The sequence below is a fragment of the Argiope bruennichi genome, chromosome 11 (assembly GCF_947563725.1).
Source record: "Argiope bruennichi chromosome 11, qqArgBrue1.1, whole genome shotgun sequence".
Taxonomy (NCBI): Eukaryota; Metazoa; Arthropoda; class Arachnida; order Araneae; family Araneidae; genus Argiope; species Argiope bruennichi.
Genome location: NC_079161.1, coordinates 26,005,815 through 26,026,387, shown reverse-complemented (window position 1 = coordinate 26,026,387; position 20,573 = coordinate 26,005,815). Strand labels below are relative to the sequence as shown.

At 30.5% G+C, this 20,573-nt stretch overlaps 2 protein-coding genes across 2 annotated transcripts in view; one reads left to right on the top strand and one right to left on the bottom strand.

The window, feature by feature from the left end:
* Positions 1-16,402, top strand: part of LOC129956481 (elongation of very long chain fatty acids protein 1-like) — a 32,740-nt gene extending 16,338 nt beyond the window's left edge. Inside the window, exons 4-8 of the mRNA XM_056068386.1 lie at positions 1,936-2,016; positions 6,928-6,984; positions 9,647-9,752; positions 12,836-12,972; positions 16,171-16,402. Coding sequence (XP_055924361.1) covers positions 1,936-2,016; positions 6,928-6,984; positions 9,647-9,752; positions 12,836-12,972; positions 16,171-16,383 — 594 coding nt within the window. The 3' untranslated portion in view covers positions 16,384-16,402. The remainder of the gene's footprint in view (positions 1-1,935; positions 2,017-6,927; positions 6,985-9,646; positions 9,753-12,835; positions 12,973-16,170) is intronic.
* LOC129956482 (elongation of very long chain fatty acids protein AAEL008004-like) overlaps positions 1-20,573 on the bottom strand; it is a 143,650-nt gene extending 123,077 nt beyond the window's left edge. The window contains exon 1 of the mRNA XM_056068389.1: positions 20,479-20,573. The gene's annotated coding sequence lies outside the window, so the exon portion shown is untranslated. The remainder of the gene's footprint in view (positions 1-20,478) is intronic.

Here is a 20,573-nt window from a genome sequence, read left to right as displayed (position 1 = left end):
GACACTTTATTTAGCTTCGAGCTTTACAAAAAAAAAAAAAGGATTTTTTTTATTGTTTTTAATAATATACGTACCAAATTATTTGCCAGCTTATATTATACGTTATATGTATATACTATGAGCCCGGAAGTGTGAGAATTCCAGTATCTCAAAGCCCTAAGACGTTTTTCGTGGAAGAAAACAAAATGGAATCGCCTCTTCCTTTAGAAAAATTACAAAACAGAGACAGCAACTGAGCTATAATAGTAATAAAATATTGTGTGGTCTGCTTTTAAAGCCCTGTGGTCATTGTCTGTGGTTTGAAGGGAGGATTTGTCGCTGAATTTATCCTCGCCATTTTAGACACTTTTTTGGCCATTTTATCGGTGAAATAGAATTAAGAGTAAACTAAAACAAGCAATCATTGAATTAATTTTTTTACTCTTAATGTTTCATCTCCTTAGTTCCAATGTGATGTGCATTTTTCCTTCGTACACATAGCATGACTTGAAAAGCCTCTCATCATCATCAGGGATAGCTGAACGCCCATAGTGAGCATGTGAGCGATTTCGGGCATGTTAGAGCTCATAGGGATATATAAAGACCATATATACATCATTTACACGTAGAAATTTTATTTACATATTTATCAAAAGGAATATTGTAGTAAGATTTTTCTATACATCATTTACACGTATACATCATATACATCATTTACACGTAGAAATTTTATTTACATATTTATTAAAAGGAATATTGTAATAAGATTTTTCTAAAATTAAATAAGAGATGGCGCCTTCCATATATAATCAAAATTGCATTAAAGGAAATATAGTAATTGTTTTGATTAGTACATTTCCTTCATATTATTTATATTTTTCCTTGCATTTTTATATTTTTTTGTATATTTGTTTTATATCTTATATCCTTTATATTTTTAGTAAATTCCCTTTTTTGCATATTTGACGTTTAATTAGTATACTAATTAAAGGAAATATACTAATTGATGATAATTGGATCAAAAATTATTAAATTGCTGCATTTTCATAAGAAACCAAAGAACTAGACAAAATTGTAGAATGTCAAAAAATGAGTACAAAACCAATCACAATATTAAATAGAAGAATCTTTTTTTTAATGTGACGGCATTTTTTCATGTGAAAGAAGTTAAGCTAAATAAAATCATGTGAAATCTGAAATAAAGTTCAGTAGAAAATCGATTCACCCTTTTGAAACTTTTATTTTTCCTTTTAATACATGCGGTAGGTGGTTTTACAAAATTTAAATCTTTACAAATGGGAAGTTTTAAAATATGAAAGAATTTTAGATAAATGAAATCATGTGAAATCAGTAATAAAGTTTAATAGAAACAATAATCGTAAAAAAATTTTTTAATTCTTTTTAGTACATGAAGTCATAAGATTAAATACGAAATTTTAAATTGAAGAAGTTAAGCCAAATGAAATCATATGAAACCAGAAATAAAGTTCATTAGAAAATCGATTCATCCTTTTGAAACTTTTATTTTTCCTTTTAATACATGCGGTAGGTGGTTTTACAAAATTTAAATCTTTACAAATGGGAAGTTTTAAAATGTGAAAGAATTTTAGATAAATGAAATCATGTGAAATCAATAATAAAGTTTAGTAGAAACAATAATCGTAAAAAAAATTTTTAATTCTTTTTAGTACATGAAGTCATAAGATTAAATACTAAATTTTAAATTGAAGAAGTTAAGCTAAATGAAATCATATGAAACCAGAAATAAAGTTCATTAGAAAAGAAATTCGTCCCTCTCATAATTTTCTATTTCTTTTTAGTGCAGGTGGTTTCAAAATTTTTATACAAAAATTTTAAAGTGCGAAAGAAGTTAAGCTAAATAAAATCATATGAAATCAGTAATAAAGATCAGTAGGAAAGAGATTTATCCCTCTAAATATTTTCTATTTTTTTCAGTATATGAGGTATGGCTGGTTGACAACTTATAGTTGGCGATGCGAGCCCATAGATGTCTCGAACAATCCTGCTGCTCTGAAAGTAAGTGTTTTTTTTTTTTTTTTTTTTTTTTTTTTTTTTAAGATTGGTGATAAAATATAGAGAAGTGTAATATTCTCAACTTTATCATTTAATTAAGCTCAAGGTTAATATATTTGATGTTATGAAAATATTTTAGGACGTACTAGCTAATGACCCCTTCCCCTCGCATAAATTATTGGACCTTAGCGCGAGGAACACATTAGATCTGACATTTTGGATTAAAGATCCTTTCATTACTGTGGCGCGAATGTTTAGAAAGGAGATTTCCAACTCAGGTATCGTCCTCTTTATCTGATCGTGGTACGAAAGTACGAGGTTCATCTTATGTTGAGGAAATCATTAGATATAACATTTTGGGTTAAACGACTCCTTTCATTACTGTTTTGCGGTTGTTTAGAGAGGAGATTTCCACCGCAGGTATCGTCCTCTTCATCTGATCGTGGTACGAAAGTACGAAGTTCATCTCAAAATAACCCCATTGTTGCTATATATAAAGCGAAGAATATATTTTATGTAGTTTTAAACATTATGTCTGATGATATCCGAAAGCAGCAGAAATACTGTAACCGCTTCATGATTTTGAGATGAACAAACAATGCAATTTTTAAAATATATTTTATTAGCTTATTAAGTAATTATTTATTTCAATTATTTTTTAATTGTAGTCTTTCATTTTCAGTTCATTGTCACAAATATTATGAAATCTTGTAATCAGTTCCATTTTAAATTCACGAACAGAGGGAGTGGCAACAATGGAATCAAAATTTATTCATGACGTTTTCAGTTAATTATTTTGTTAATAAAAACTTCAAATTCATTTATAAACTACCACTTTGGAATATTAAGTAGCTTACTGTCATCAAGAACTCCCAAAGATATAATATTTCAAATATCTATCAAGTTAAAAAGTGTAATTAAAATTGGGTACAAGACTCATTTTTTTGTCAGTATGAAGTAACCCCCTTTAAATAAAATTGCATAAAATAGGGATTATATCCACTTTTTTTTCAGATTGCATCTCTCGATTCATTTCTTAATTATGGATTTTTAGCCGGCGTCCTAGCATAGGGATAGCGTGTCTTCCCCGTGCTCTAGAAGTCCCGCATTCGAGTCCCGGTTTGGGCATGGTTCTTCTTCTGTGTTCTATCTGTGAGGTGTGTAAATGTTCCCCCCTCCTGTAAAAAGGGGTTGTGCAAGCGAATGTGCCGAATGAAGTAGCTAAGTCGTACTCTTGGCCCTGTCAGCGGGCTTGTGAAATGCCATAAAACATAAGCAAAACATGCACAAACAACAAGAATTGTTAATTTTTAAGTTGTTCAAAAAATTTCTAAATTTGTGTTTGATGACGCCATTATGATTGGTGAGTTACATTTTGTGTTGGGCTCAGCGGCATTCAGTTACATAGTTTTGTCCAAATTTTTCTTCCTAAATGCATTCGTACTTTCTTGCATTCGAAGTATGGCAGAAGTCGAAAAATTCGAACATGAGATATTGACGCATCTCCACGTTTTAGACCATCCTGAGTTCGAAAAACACATTTCTGGAAAATGTTCGTCCGTCTATCTGTGGCAAAAATAACTAAAAAAAAAACCAGAGTTGAATTAGAAATACGAAATTCGAATAAGGTGTCTATTCCAATTTTTTGCCGTCGTCCTAGCATAGGGGTAGCGCGTCTTCCCCGTGATCCAGGGCGTCCCGGGTTCGAGTCCCGGTTTGGCCATGGTTGTTCTTCCTGTTATATCTGTGAATGTGCCCTCCTGTAAAAAGGGGTTGTGCAAGCGAATGAGTGATGCGTGAGTAGTCAAGTCGCACTCTTGGCACAAGTTGGCTCTACGATTTAAAAAAAAAAAAAGAGACGCTCCCCCTTAGACTTAAATTGGCTGTCTTTGAACAGCGGGCTTGTCCGTGGCAAGTGCCATAAGAAAAAACAACAAATTCGTAATGGAATTTTGCGATTCAAGTGTTGTTTTGTGTCAAATTTTTGTTTTGTTGGGTTGGGAAAAACGCATCTAAAGCATAAATTCGATTTTCGAGTAATAATAAACACGCGCCAAGAATGAATGGCCAAAACACTCGCCAAGAATCACAGGATAGATTCAATAAAAACGCCAAATTCACGTCAAAAGTTAATATATCACAATTATTGTACGCAAATACTATGCAAAGCTTTCAGTAGAACAATAACATTCCAAATTTGTAGATTTCTGTCTAAGCCGGCTCAGAGTGAGATAAATCTCAACATGCCATCTTTTTCATGTTATATTTTTTCGGCGCTTAAATGTCCAAGTATTAATTCTTGACAATCATGGCAACCCTCAGTATAAGAGAATCTAGGGAGGGAAAACTTTCTTTTGCAATGTTGAAAAAAGTTACATAGCAATTTGTTAGTTACAAATTCTATGTGATTAACTCATATATCACATCATCGAATTTTAATTTAAGGAAAACCTAACTTTTCCCCCACTATGCTAGGAAATATCGAAAACAATGGCGAGATAAGGGTCAAAACTTTTAAACATCTTATCGGACAAGGAAATAAGTAAATAATGTTACTCATTTTTCCTCCATTCGGAATTCCGATCATTTGATAAGATAAACAAAAATGTTTTGTTAAAAGATGTTCATAGAAATATCTTAATATTCCAATAATAAATTTCCTACAAATTATTATTTAATAATTAAAGTTTTGCAATAGCAAGGTGACTCACAAAATAAATGGATTCTCTTCCGTATTTTTGCAGAATTACACCAAGGTATTAATAAAAATGTAAATGTCTCGAGGAAAATCGTCACTTAAAGACGTGATACGAAATAGAATATTCGGTTGAACTGAATGTTCGATGCACACGCTTATGAAATCGTTTCAGTAATAGTTCTGTCGGGGTTTTTGGATAAAAGAACAAAAGGAAACACATAATCGACTTATAGAACTGGGAGATTCATTGTTGTATTCAGTGGGTAAAATCAGTATTATTTTAGCAGACATATTAAGGATTTTTAATAACAAAATATGGATAAAGATATATCTTTATGATAGAGAATTTTGAAAAAGTATTCATAAATTTAACACTTTAAAGGGCCATTTTTTTCTAGTCATATTATGTTAAAATATTTTTAGGCTTGACATTAGAATAAGAAAAGGGATTCATTTAGCTTATTATATAAATTTAATTTGATTAATTCATTCATTTGGTTCATTAATAATTAAGTAACAAATCAAGACACATCATTTTGTCTGAGATAAAGAACTGAAGTATCTAAGTTTCTGACTTACCAGAAAAATGTGTCAACCTACATAATTTCATACAAAGATTGATAAATTTGGTGGGAAGCATACTTCCCACGGCCCTAGAAAGGGTTAAAATGTAATTTGCCTTGTCCAAAATAGTTTATAGTACGGTAAAGCTCACTTTATAATATACAGTAGACTCCCGATTATCGGCGGGCGGGTTATCCGCGCCTGCTGCACAAAGTCTTTTTTTTTTTTGACTAATTATTTCAAAAAGGTGCAGTTTTACAGTTATGCTTTTGTAATTACATAATACACTACAGTATTAGAACAGTACATATGTATTAATTTTTCTGTGTATCCTTGACGCTTCTCGTAAGTACAAAGCACTTTTCTGTTTTCATTCACAAAATGCATTTGAGGTTCGTTTTGAGTGATATACTAAAATATTAAGCGTTAGTGAAACATTTCCTGCTGTTTATTTTACGTTTTATTGTACATAAAACGATTTTTCAAAGTTGGAATGACTCTTTTCTCTTTTGCTATACCCGTTTTTAGCTTTTTTCGGATTATCCGAGATTTTTGTTATCCGCGGCGGCCGCGCCACCCAATTCCGCGGATAATCGGGAGTGTACTGTACGTATAAAAGTAATTTGACATGTGAAAAACAGCTGATAACGTGGTAAAATTAATTTTGCAAAATATGTTATAAAATAATTTATCCTTTAAAAACAGTTAATATTATAGTAAATTGATTTTGTAATATACGTTATAAAAACCCGTGGGAGAAATCTCAAAATTTTCTTATATATTCTCTAGTATAGGTGTTATCTTAGAGTAAGCCTTGTATGGCATTGGCGTGAAATAGTTACCGAAATATTCACAATTTTCGTGAATTTAGCATTTTTGCTGAATCTATCGTACCATCCTTGGCGAAAGTTTTAAATAATAATCCCTGGCATGCGGATAATAGAATACGAAAACAATAGTGTTTTAGACGCGTTTTTCCCAGCCAATTGATATCAAAATTTGATACAATACTGCACTTGTTGTCATGCCAAATCGCCAAATTTGGCAAATTTAAGTCACTGCGTCTTTGAGCTTTCGCATTTTCATGTTTTTGAAAATACAAACTAACAGACGGTCAATCCTTTGATGAGTTGGGTTTATAAATAATCAGGTATCTATACTAAAGATGTTAAATAAGTATAACGGTTTTGCAATTATCGTGTTAATTTATATTCGAACAGCCGGACATATGGACTTCCTTTGAACAGATTTTACATAAAATTTGACAGAAACCTGCAAATTTGGCTCAATACCGTATACCAAATTTCAACCATCCAGCTCACATCATTTTTGTGTTATCTTTGTCCAAGACAGGCAGACGAGCATTTTCCTAAAATGTGTTTTTCGAACTCGGAGGCTTCTAATTCGTGGTGATTCGTCAAAATCTCGAATTCCAATTTTTAGACGATTACAATATTTTCGCCTGATATAACATCGCATAGGAAAAGTAACGATGTAAACGACTGTTCTTTGTGTGTTTTATAAATAATTATACATTTATAAATAGTTTTGAAATAAAATTTAGCAACTAATTATAATTACAAAATAATAGTATTTTTTAAAAATTCATTTCTAATAAGTAATTTTTTTTAATTACTTTTCTTGATTTGCAGGCAGTTCAGGTTTGCTGGGTGTTTTATATTTCAAAGTTAGTCGAATATTTAGATACGGTAAGCACGTTTATAATCACTTTTATATTGATTTTGCTCATGCTGAAGTTGTTTATAAACACAGTTTTGTTTCTTTTCAATATTGATTTACATATGAATATAAAAGTTGTCTCTGAATTTATGGGTCAAACTTTGAGGGTAGGTAAAATACATATAAAGAAGTATTTTTTTTTAAATTATAACTATATGCCTTTGGAGATGAAAAGTGTAAGAAAACAAAAAAAAATGAGGAAATGAAAAAATAGATATTTTTATATATAGTGTTTTAGATCAGACGATATACAAGTTTAGTGACGTAACTGAAATAAAGATTAAATTTTGAAAAGACGAAAAAAAAAAAAAAAAACAGTAATGGAGATTTATTTAATTTGTATTTTGAAATCGTCTGCAAAACAATTTTCTTGAGTTTCAATGGCATTATGTGAGCTTCAAATGACTCTTTTGCTGCTAGAGATGATTTTTGCGTGTGGCAGCAATTTATGTTCTCTGAGAAAGCAGGTTTGCATCTTATCCGGTTTGCATCCGGGTTTCAACTTCTAAAGGAACAACATCCCCAGTAGCACAAAACCGGATTACAAAATTTTTACGCTGATAGTTTTGCGACAGCAACAAAATGGAATTTTGCTGTTATTTGACATGAAATAAACCGCAACTTGATAGAATTACTGTACATTTCTTGATAGAATGGATGCTCGATGCTTGGCATTTCTTACCTTTTTTTCTGTTTACACTTTTCACTTCCGAACCCATATTGCAAGACAAAAAAAAAAATGCTTATTTATATGTATATTATCTACACTTAATGTTTGGTCCAAGAATTCAGAGACACCCTGTATATCAACCATAAAATTTATACATTTTTACTACATTTATAGATTGAAACCAACATGCCTTTATTTATTATTAGCCGCCTATAACGACCAACTGGTTTTTTTTATTGTATATATTTTTATTAAACCTCTTGTGGATGTCTTAAAATTCATGTTATTTCTAGTAAAATATTTTTAAGCATTAAATTGTGAGGAAAATTAAATCTGAGTTAGTTTAATAGCCTTACACTTGTTCTTCTCTTTGTGAATATGAACCATCCTTATAGACACAAAACCTATGACTTAAAAACGTAAATGTGCGCTTCATCTTTCTTAACTTTCGTGGTATTATAACTTCATTTTCTTAATCGTGCTGTAAACTGCACAGACATTAAATTTAAGAGCCTCCTCTTCCTGTAGGTTTTAACAGTGGAAGAAAATTACTTGATAAATTATTTAATAAAGTAATAAAACGGGTTTAAGCTTCTAGGCAATCATGAAATCCATTTAATTGGCAATATTAATCTATTTAATCAATTAATCTTTAAAATTTTTGGCAATTTTTAAAAAATTGCAAAATTTAGGAAAAATTCGCACCGTTCTTAAATTGGTATTATTCAAAAGATAAATTTTGTTTTTTAAAAAAAATGGTATAAAAGTTGTTTTTGTGTTGTGATATTTTCGGGTAGTATCTTGGAAAAGCATCGGTATTTCTTTTAAATTTTAATCCATTAAACTTTCAAAAGAATCACTCGGAGTTGCACTTTTCCACTACCCAAAGTAAAGTGCCAAATTTCTATGTATAACGATTTGTTTAATACAGCGCTAACGTACACCTCCTCTTCTTTATTATTAGCGGAGGTTTTATCTTATTATTTAATAAAACAATAAGAATTTAATGGAATCAGTTTCATACTAATTATTTCATGGACAAATGAAACAGTAAAAGAAGAAAAGCGAAGTGAAAATCCTATATCATAATTCATGTTCAAAGAAAGCAATGCTTTCATCTTAATTTTAACATTGACAAAAACATAAAGAAAATAGTTTAACAAATAAAACCGAAATTAATTCAAATTTTATTGTTTAACAATCAAAACAGTGTTGCATATTATATATCAAATTAAATTTGAAATTTATTGGAATTGTAATAAAAATTTTGCGGAATGAAATTGGGATCATTAAAAATACTTTCTTTCAGTTAGTGAGATGGTGTAAAAATAATTTTTGTGTGATAATATTTTCGTAAGATGCCGCAGAAAAAATTAATTCTTGTTAATTTCTAATAAATTCACTTTATTTAATTTTCTATTTCGTAACTTTGTTTACTTTTCTATTTAGTCATTATTTCACTTTGTTTAACTTAAGCATTTTATTTCACTTTCGGATTGGAAAAATTGTTGTGACCATTTTCTGTCTTAAAGAATATACATGCTAAATTCCATCAAGATAAAACAAAAACCCTATACTTGTATAAAAAATACACAAAAGCATACTTGTCTTTATATATAGAGAAAAATTAAGCTTTAATTTAAAGCATGGCTTTTTATTATCTGATAAAAGGTTTATTATTAGAATTTTATTATATTGATATAATAAATGAATTATATTAAGATATAGAACGAAAAAATAAAAGATTAATAAGTGTACTTTAAAGTGTAATTTAATTTACAACATTCGTAAATTAAATTACACTTGTTAAATCATTTAACAATTTAACTAAAATCTTTTATCAATGGGCAAACGATTTTTGTTCAATTTACATTTGAATGACTCACCTTATATATTTAAAAATGAAAAAAAATTCAAAAGGAAAAATTAAAAATTAACGGGTTTTTTCCCCCAATTTGTAGATAATTTTTGTTCTACGAAAGAAATATTCACAGATAAATTTTCTTCATGTGTTTCATCATTCCACTGTACCCATAACCGCATGGTTAGGAGTCAGTTATGGCCCAGGTAAGAACATTTTATTCTGCGTAAAGCAGTTCTATATTTTCAAAAAGGGTTTCAAGAAAAACCGTAATTTTGAAAAAAAAATTTTGCTAGTATATTTCATATCATTGAAGATATTCCGTTTCTTTTATTTATTTATTGCATGATAAATATCTTTTAAAAAAGATCGTAATCCGAAACTCGGCCTTGAGAATTTGGCAATTGTCAGGAATTTAAACCGTTTTGAGTCCTAGAAACATATTTTGGGGCATATTTGTTTGTCTGTCCCTCGGAGGGGCACCTCAGTTATGAAGATGAGAAGTTTCCGGTTTGGGGGTTGGTTCTCACCACACGGATGGAGGGAGAAATGGTGTGGGATCGACTACCCCCTGACGATGATGGGAAATACTAAGGTTTATACAAAAACCGACTTTTTGAAAAACCGGTTTTCAAATTCGATATTTCTAAAAAAAACGGTTTTATCCGGTTTTCGAATTTTTGTCAAAAAAAAAATTGAACTGAGAAAAATAAAATATTTTTCCCTATTCTATTTTTTTAAATTTTATTTTAATTTATATAAAATAACAAAAAACGAAATCAATATCAAAGTCAAAATATAAAAAACAAAATTAAAGATTACATATACATATTACTTACACAAAATAACGAAAACTCAAACAAAAATTTCAAATAATATTTATATTATTTTCACTAATTTTAATTTCTCCTAAGAAAATAGGATTTTAAAAAACATAAAATATCCACTGAAAGGTGGCTAAGTCTCATTCTTATTTTGGACACAATATTGCCTGAAATTGAAAATACTCGTTCACTAGTTACTGAGTTTGGCATCAAATTACAAATCTAAGTTTTTTGAATTTTTATTCGTTTGTTCAAATAAAGAAAATTCAGCTTTCAGTGTCTTTGGATTTGTAAGTCTTTCTTCAGGGTCTTCAAGAAATTAAACAATTATATTATATCCTACAATTATTTTATGAACTGCTTTCAAATGATTATGTAGATTGCTCGTAGATGATCCTTTGCAGTTCAACATTTTATTACAATGATTTCAGATTACCTTGTCTATCCCGAACTTTTTGAAATTATCCCAAACTTCCGACTAACTTCCCAAACTTTATCTAAAAATGAAATTAAAGTTATTGAATAAATATTTTCGACGTTTATTTTACAATTTTATTATTTTAACTATTAATATTAATGCAATTTAAAATAATCTAATCTATACATTTTCTAGGAATTTTGAAAAAAAAAAAAAATAAACACTTCTTAATCTAATTCCGATACTTGCTAAAGACATAATTTATGTTAAAACGTTGCGAAAGAAAATATGGAATATTTTAACACCCTGTGTTTTATTTAAAATTCCAATTTTATTTTAATTGAATATTTCGTATTGATATGGCTAGTTCAAGTGGTGTAGAAAGCTTTCAGGAGTGGTACGAAGAAAATTTTATATGATATCATTAAATACTGTTATCAGGAAGCAGAAAACGGGGAATTATTTATTCCTTTCACACGTTCTTCGAAACGAGCCAGTCAAATTGCTGACGTTTCTATTAGCACCGACTTCATACCGATAGACAAAACATCCGACGAGAAGCAAGAGATGAACTTTATCAAACTTTTGTTTCACTTAGAAAATAAAAAGTGAAAAGGTATGTTCATGAAAAACATAAATTGACGAATTCGAGGCGCAACTGTGCAGTGCAAGTTGTGTTGGCCAGTGCACAAGCACTGGCCAACACAACTTGCAACGTTGAAAAAATGTGTTTGCTGCCCGTTGCATAGAATGAATAGCAAATCAAATAAGTTCAAAATTAATTTTTACATAATAATATGAATTCTTAAAACCGGTTTTCTTAATTTAAAAACCGGTTTTCGAATGTGATAAATTTACTTTAAAAAACCGGTTTTTTAAAACCGGGTTTGAAAACCGTCAAACCCTAGGAAATACTTCCTACTGGAGAGGCTGTATCGTGGCCGCTGATGGACGTTAGGGCTCAAACTCAGTTCCTGCCAATTCCGGGAATTATCCGGGTGCCTCAGGGCGGATTGGAGAAGTCAACTTGAGATATATGTTTCCCTGTCTGTAAGCACGATACCATAAACACAGTTTGAATAAGAAGAATGAAATTAGGTAGGAGATTTTTACAGCATATTTATAGATTTTGAGCGAAATCCATTCACAAGAGGTCTTTCTGTCTTATGTATGTTGTTATATGGTTATGTAGGTTGGCATAATTTCGGACACATTTTTCAATAACACAGAATCCCAGATGCTTTAGTTTCTTATCACACACAAAATGCTGCGTTTTGATTTATTACTTTGTCACTAATCAACTGAATTAATTAACAAATCAAATTAAATTTATCTAATATGTTAAACGAACTGCTTTTGTTAAATCAATTAATAATCCTAAAAATATATTAATATACCACGACTAGAAAAAAAATAGCCTGTTATAGGGTTAAGAAAGGGTTTCGTCTAAAATTGAAAAATATATTCTCCTGTTTTATCATACAATTTTACCGAAGTAAGCAACGAAAAAAATAAATAAAAATAATTTTTTTAAAAATCGTATGAAAAGTTAGCTAACCGAATGAAAAACGCACTCGGTATGTGTATGGAGACGGGAGTGCGATACTGTAGAATACATTTTTCATTTTGAGGAGATGCTTTTTTTTTCAATTCATAATAGATTCATAATTTTAATTTCAAATAACCGTCAGTTTTTCAAATAATTCAGTGACATTTCCCCCTTTGTTTTTATTGTCGCACAGCGTATATTTTTCTGTTGGCATTTTTGATCGATCTTTATTTTTTGAGTTATTTTTTTTAAATTTCCTTATTATGCCACCTGGGAAATTGTAACAATAAATCCAGCATTCAGCATAGTCACTTTACAATAGTTATGCGTTAATTTCTCTGGCTTTACGACATGTCGGCTTGAATTTAAAAGCGTTGAAAGAACTTTACCAGCCACTCTATTTATATATGAACTTTCTTACTTATAACGCTTACTATGCTAACGTGAAAATGTTTGAAAGTTTTTTTTTTTCTGTCTAATAAAACTTTCTGTTTGCAGGTGGCTATAACACTTTTCTACCAATGCTGAATTCATTTGTCCATGTGTGGATGTATTTGTATTACGGCTTATCTGCTGTCGGACCGGAAGTACAGAAGTACTTGTGGTGGAAAAAGTATTTAACGTCGCTGCAGTTGGTAAGTAGGGTGGGATGAAATTCACTTTTAAAAGGCATTTTTCAAATGTGTAGCTTTTACTTAATTTCGGAATCCAAGGAGACATTTACAACGAAAAAAGGGACATGATGTAAAATGCGTAGTGACAATAATGATTAGTTTAGTTTAGTTATATTAATGTCCCGTTTAAAGCAACACTAGTGCTATTTTGGGACGGACCTAGTAATTTTGAAACTCGGTCAGATGACGAGGACGACACCTGAGCTAGCACCCTCTCTCCACACCATGCCACACCAGCGGGAGGACGTTTGGTCATGACGAATTTAACGTGCAACAGACCCCCTTACACGACGGTTCTTCGGTGGAATCGGGGCATGAACCTGAAACCCCGCGGTTTTGAAACCGAGATCTTGCCACCAGGCCACCGCGGCCCCGACAATAATGATTAATGGCAAGGTTAAAGTTAATGACGTGTGTGTGTGCATAAGATTAATGGTTTATGGTAATGCTATAATGGTTAATGGCGTTAAATAGTTAAGGGAATTAAATATTAGTAGTGTTATTCATCCCTTTAGCTCGTCATATGAAATGCCTTCTTTCATTTTTTCTGTTATGCAGTAAAATCATGATTTAGCGTATAAATTCCGCTAGAGTGAAATCCCATAGACTTTCTGGCGTATTCCCTAATAAAGATGTTATCCTCTCAGTTTCATATAATTTATTTTCATATTGTTATAAACTGTAATGTTGCTTCCCAGCACGGATAGTTTAATCACTGGAAAGATAGGATGCCCAATCAGTGATCTTATGGCGTGGCGACCATTTGGCGACAAAACAGGTAGTATTGGAAACTGCCAGAATTGTGGCGATAGAGCCCATAGGAACCGAAATATGCCTGATTGTTCCGAAACCTTCTCTGCCCAGTTCCGGGAACTATAAAAGGCCAGCCGTCTCAAGTCGTGCATTGAATCTTGGAAAGAGTCACCGGAAGGTACTGTCAAATAGCGAGTCAACGGTGAAGCTCAAGCGATTGCTGAACTGAGCTAGGTGCCAAGTCCTGGAATTTATTATAGAAGAAGCATCGAATAATGTAAGTAGTAGCTAGTCGTGTAGTAATGAATCGGCAGTTGGATACAGCTAAAGCGAGGAGACAGTGAAGAATGGAAGACGCTTGGAGAGACCATATAGTGTGGCTACGAATTGTCCTTCCTCCTGATGAATTCGGTCTGACCGCTTTGTGTACTGTGGTTGTTATTACTACCGATTACTACTCGTGGGATGCTGTATGTTGTAGTGTGCCGCTATGGGTTGCTTGTGTACGTCTCGCTGTGTATTTGTTGTCTGTGCATCCGTGTTTAATAAACATCGTCCTTTGTTACTGAGACTGCGAGATTCTGTTTTTTCATCAACTGACATATCGAAAGGACCCCGAATTCATAACAATATAAAATTATTAATTCATATTAATCATATTAAATTTCATATAAAATTATATCCCCATTGTTTTATATAAAATTTAAATTTCATATAAAAATATAGCTATTCATTCACTTCTATGAAAGCTCAAATTTTTATTTTCAGAATCCTGCATATGACAGATTTGTGATTCGTAGTATAGTAAAGGAAAGCCAAATAGCGGTTTTAAACGCAGTTTTTCGAAGAATTGAAACCAAAATTTATTGGTGAATTTCAATGATATGGGCAGCACCACATACAAGTCACTGAGTTTTTGAGTTGCCGCATTTACATGTTTCTGAAAGTAGAAACCGATAGACATTAATTCTATGCATGGAATTTTATCCATCTAGCTCTCCTAGTTTGGTAGTTAACGTGTAAAATTATGTTTGAACATCCAGACAGACTGACTTCCTCTGAACAAAATTTATTAAAAATTTGGTAGAAATGTGCGAATTTGGTTTAAAGACCATGCACCAAATTTCACCATTCTAGTTCAACGCATTTTTGAGTTATCTTTGCCAGAGACAGACAAACAAGAGGGCATGTTCCGAAAATGTGTTTTTCGAATTCAGAGAGGTCAAAATGTGGAGATTCGTCAACATTTTGCGTTCGAATTTTTCGATGATTTCAATAATTTCTCTATACTTACGTATGCTATCAAGTAAAAAATGAAAATAACTATATCGATGGCGGCCTCCTGGCATCGAGGTAGCGCGTCTTCCCCGTGACCTGGGCGTCCTGGGTTCGAATCACGGTTCCGGCATGGTTGTTCTTCATCTGTGTTCTGTATGTAAGGTGTGTGAGTGCACCCCCCCCCCCCGGAAAAAAGGGTTGTGCAAGCGAATGAGTAAGGTTCATATTCCTATGAGCTAGAAGTCAGACTTCTGCCCTCGGTTGCTCAGGGGTCTTTACCCTCAGAAGCTACTGAACACCCTTTCCGTGGTAACGCGGATAGGACATCGTCATCATCAACTGTATCGATAAAATTAAGTGCATAAGTTTAACATCTAAAGCTTAGATACGTATAAAATGCATAACGAAATCTATTCAGGTTTTAATCATCTGTCTGTCTATACTTTAACAAGCAAGTAAACTTGATATCTCGCATTGGTTTAAATAACGAAATCTGAGAGTGTTTTTGATTATTATAATTGAGGTTCTATGCCAAATTTGAGTTTTAATCTATTGGAGAAAATACATCCAAAATTCAGATTTTGCTTTCTGATTCCTTTATGTTAAGTCGTATCACTGGCTCTCCGACCCGCCCGAAGACACACGGATAAATAATACTGAATGACCGGACCGCCGCAACAGCAACACTGGCGGGAATTGTGGTTGAGTCCTAGGGGCCATCACCAGCAACGGTACAACCCTTCCCGAAGGAAGTATGTCTCGTGATCGATGGGAGGAGCTATATCCCCTAACTTTTTGTGTACCCTCCAGGATGGCGAGATCCAACCATCATACCGGAAGCCTCTCATCCTCATTTCGAGGTGCCCCCTGGGGGTTTTCCTTTATGTTAACACATACCGGTGATTAATCAATCACCAATAAAATAGCACACTACTATTTTCCTGCATAACAATATGACGTGCAGTTAATAATACACAATTACAATTACATTTATTAGAAAGTATGCCCGAAAGTTTCAGGGATACGTCTCCTGCTTTTTAGTTAACGTATGAATTCTCTCTTGAAACTTTATTTATTTTGGGGTAAAATTAATTCTCCAGATTAACAGATTTTATTCTTTCCTTTCAGGTTCAATTCACTCTTGCGATCCTGTATTTCGTCTACTTGTTTCTTTTCGCCCCCAAAAGTTGTAACGTTTCGCCATTTTTGATTTGGTTGACTCTGGGGCAAGCCATCGTCTATTTTGGACTTTTCTCTCACTTTTATTTGAAATCCTACAAGCAACCTTCGAGAATATCGAAATATAAAAGTGCAAAACCCTTGCAAAAGAAAGAACAATAAAAATCATTTATTTTATTTATTAATATCATTCTCATTGTATATTGTAAACACGTTTATATTGTTCGATATCGATGGTTAGAATTTTCATCTTGCTATATCGATATTGAAATCAGATATCGATAAGTAAGATGAATTTAGATATAAATGCCAGTATATCCCAATACTGTGATTAAAATGTATTGATAATGTTCGTTGTTAAAAATAATGTTTCAATTTATTGGTCAAATGCATCTTCTTCGAAATGATCTCCTCCAATAGCAATGAACCGAATTAATAAACTCAAAACTGCTATTTCGAATAATAATTTGGAAGTAATTAAAAATCACAAGGTGCTAAATCAGGTGAATGTGAACTTGCGGGGCCAAATTTGTTGAATACTTTGTTAATAATTCACCAATAATAACTGCACTGCTGAGAAAGCGTAGTATCATGGTGCAAAATCCAATGAGTGGTTTTACGCAAATTTATGCCACTTTTCAAACCATTTTCAACTGATGGCTTCATGCAGATGGTACAAAATTCTCAAATAATAATTTCTTGATTGGCCGACTAGTTGTTAAGAATTCATTGTGTTGATTTTTCTGATTATGTGTTGATTTTTGAATGATTTTGACGTTATCTTTTCAGTCTTGATTCAATTTTTAAGCGCGATTAACGTTATTTCCGAAGTCTTTATGTATCAAAAGCTTATATGAGAATGGAATCACGGGTAATAATGCATTTTAGGAAGGTATCGCCTTGAGAAGGCATCTGTAGGACGACTTGGGCTCGTTCTAGCTTTTGGAATTAATTCAATGTTCTTGAAAAAACTCGATGCATCAAAATCCTTAATGAACCTTTAAAAGTGTTTGACAAGAACCAAATGATACTTGAATTAGAGTTCAAATATATTTCTTACTGTCAAATGACTATAAAGAATCAACATGTCTCCCTGACTTTATCGATATATTGATCATTAATCGAATTGGATGACCTACCAGGTCATAGATCATCCAAGATGGATTCTACACCACCTTTAAACTTATCAATCAAATACTATTGTTGTTGCTTTTATTAAAAATCGCCTGAAAAAGCTTTTTGCGACATTTTAAATATCTTTGCTGTAGAAATTTTAAGGTTTTTGCTAAATAAAACTCGTCACTTCAAAAAATCATTGACAGAGTAAAAATTCCTATTTCATTAAAAATAGGATAGAATAAATTCATAAATATTTCCAGGTGTTTATTGAAATCGTAAAAAAAGATTGATTTGATAAAAGTTTTCAGACGATATCTACTGTGCATATATTTAAATGATACGTTTATTCATAGTAGTATACTTTTAATACGTTTTATTCATAGTAGTCGATATGTATATCACTTTGAAAATTCTAGAATCAAGAATTTATGAAATATTACTTAAAATTCGAATTAGATCAAAATCGCATTTTCAGAACCAATCGAAGCTGAAAAAGAATAATTTATTTTATTAATAAAAAATTATTCATTTATGGCGTAATTCAGTTTTTTGAAATTTCCAATCATAAATAAATTCATCCTGCAACTATGAAATGTTTCGAAATTAATTTTACGACAAAAAAAATGAAAACAAGAAAACAGCTGCTTGGAAATCTTAATTTAATTTTATTTCAAAAAGCTGTTAAAAATCAAATTACTTTTATTTAAAAGGTTAAATCATCATTTAGTTAAAAGTTAGCTGTATTTTCCCCTAGATAGTTTAGTCTCAAACATATTTCAATAAAAAATGACTGGATTAGTAAAGTTATTTTATAAAGTTTTCTCTGTAATACAAATTTATCACAGTGAATCCTGGCGCAAATTCATATTTTAGAAAAGATGGACGCTTATAGGATCAAATTTTTAAACCATAATGTTTTATGATATATTCAAACTGTTTAATGCTCTTTCTTAATAAGCAGAAAAATTAAATAGATTATTTATTAAATAGACAGGATGAAATGAAAATAATTAGAATCTATACTGCTTATTTGGCCTACCATTAGAAGCATTAATTTCACGCACTGATTCCTTTTTGCCAATGTTCATGAAAAATATAACTGCAAATTACAAAAATTACAAAGAAATTGGTCTGTAGATAACCAAAACCTCATATATAATCACTCATTTTCATCTTTATTATTACTCGAAATGATAAATTTCAAATTCAAAAAATAAAAAGTAATAAAAATAAAAAATAAAACTATTTAAATATACTTATAAAAGATAGCTTTAAAACTACTTTTGTTGATTTTTTTAAATAACTTTAGATTCTCTAAGGATTAAAATTCTAATTAACGCTTCTAATGGAAGATAACAAAAAACTAAATTCCTGCACTGAAATATCTCACCAAAAAAAAAAAAAAAATGAACGAAAAAAATTGCAGACGATATTTGCTATCAATAAGACTATAATGTACAAAAATAAATTTTCTTTGCTTTTTGCCCTCGAAATTTACTTTTATAAATAACAATCATAAAAAAAAAGAAAACCGTCTGATAAAAATTGTCATTAAAATTTTAAAAAATTGTTATGAAAAAGCAAAATGTCCAGGCTAATTCACACTCTCTTTGCGGAGCTGATTTTTTTTTTTTTAATGCTCTTGAATCTAAAAAAGTCAGCTGATTCATTTATAAAGAAGATATTTCAACCATGCTCTGACCTACTAACTGCTGGACTGAGTTTTGCTTAGATTTATATGTTCTTGATGGCAATATATAGTTTATTATTTTCTAATTCTTAATCATTAATGAAAACAATTAAATTAAATCTTGAATTCGTACCTGTGGTGCTATTTAATATTTCGTTTGCAACACTTTAACTCAATACTAGATGGCGCCATAAAAGCTGATCAGCTCTCAAAATTACTTAATCATTAATTATAATTTTCTTTGAATGCTCGTGGTGCCATCTAGTATTTAGTTTCAAAAAGAGTAAAATAAAATTTATTAAACTGAAAATAATAAAAATAATTTTTTAAAACATTGTCATACTAATAAGAGCATATTTTAAATAAAATTATTAATATTTTTTAATATTATTTTTCAAGATTATAGAAAAGAATTTACTTTCATCAATAACTTTTTACTGCTTTTTTACCAAATTTTCTACCAAACTTTTCTTAAATATGAAGGGAAAACTTTTAAAGATTATTTTTGCAACTTATATAAACATCTGACAACGTTAAGTATTTAATTTCGTATTGTCGAATGAAAATTATTTTTTTTTTAAAGGAATTAAGAATTTTATCTTTGTTTATTTTCCAAAATGACGAATAAAATGAAGAAAAGAAATATGGATTAAAATTTGTTTCTGCTTTAATATCTAATCTAATTTTATATTTAATAATCTTTCACAAAAATGTTTTTAGTTATTTATTTATTTAAAAAAACGCACATTAACACATAGAATTGTAATTATAGAGTGTATTAGGAAATGAATTACAATGATACATTCAAAAAAAGCTACTACTCATAAGAAGAACAAGAACTTTACAAAACATTTCCTGTACTTAATTTACACTAACATTTTAAAACAGTAAAAACGGATTGAATAATTAAAAAGCTGTAAAATCTGAATAACAAAAACATTAAAGATTTCGAATAAGAAGATAAATATTGAAGTCTCAAAAACATAAAAAAACTTCAAGAATTTAAAAGTTGATAATAATAGGTAAAAAAAAATATATCGAAAATTCAATTAAAAGTCGAAGGCATTTTTTAAAAATAATATATTAAAAATATCTTCTTCAGAAAATTTGTCAGATCATTGACCTGAATTATTTGATATGAATTTCCATAAAATGTTAGTATGCAAACTATTATTTTTAACAATTATATATATATATATATATATATATATATATATATATATATATATATATATATATATATATATATATATATATATATATATATATATATATATATATATATATATATATATATATATATATATATATACCAAAAGTGAAATTAATTTTAAAAAGTTTTTTAGGTATCGTTTGGCTTAAAACAGATATCATAAAAGTTAAAAAAAAACAATATTCATGGCATTAAAATTATATAAAAATAGTCCAGTAAATCTATTGTAACATACCTTAAAATTAAAACAGCCCAGTAAATCTTTTTACAATTTGAAACATGCCTTGAAAATCAGTTCTTTTAACGCCTTATTTACAAATGTTGACTAGG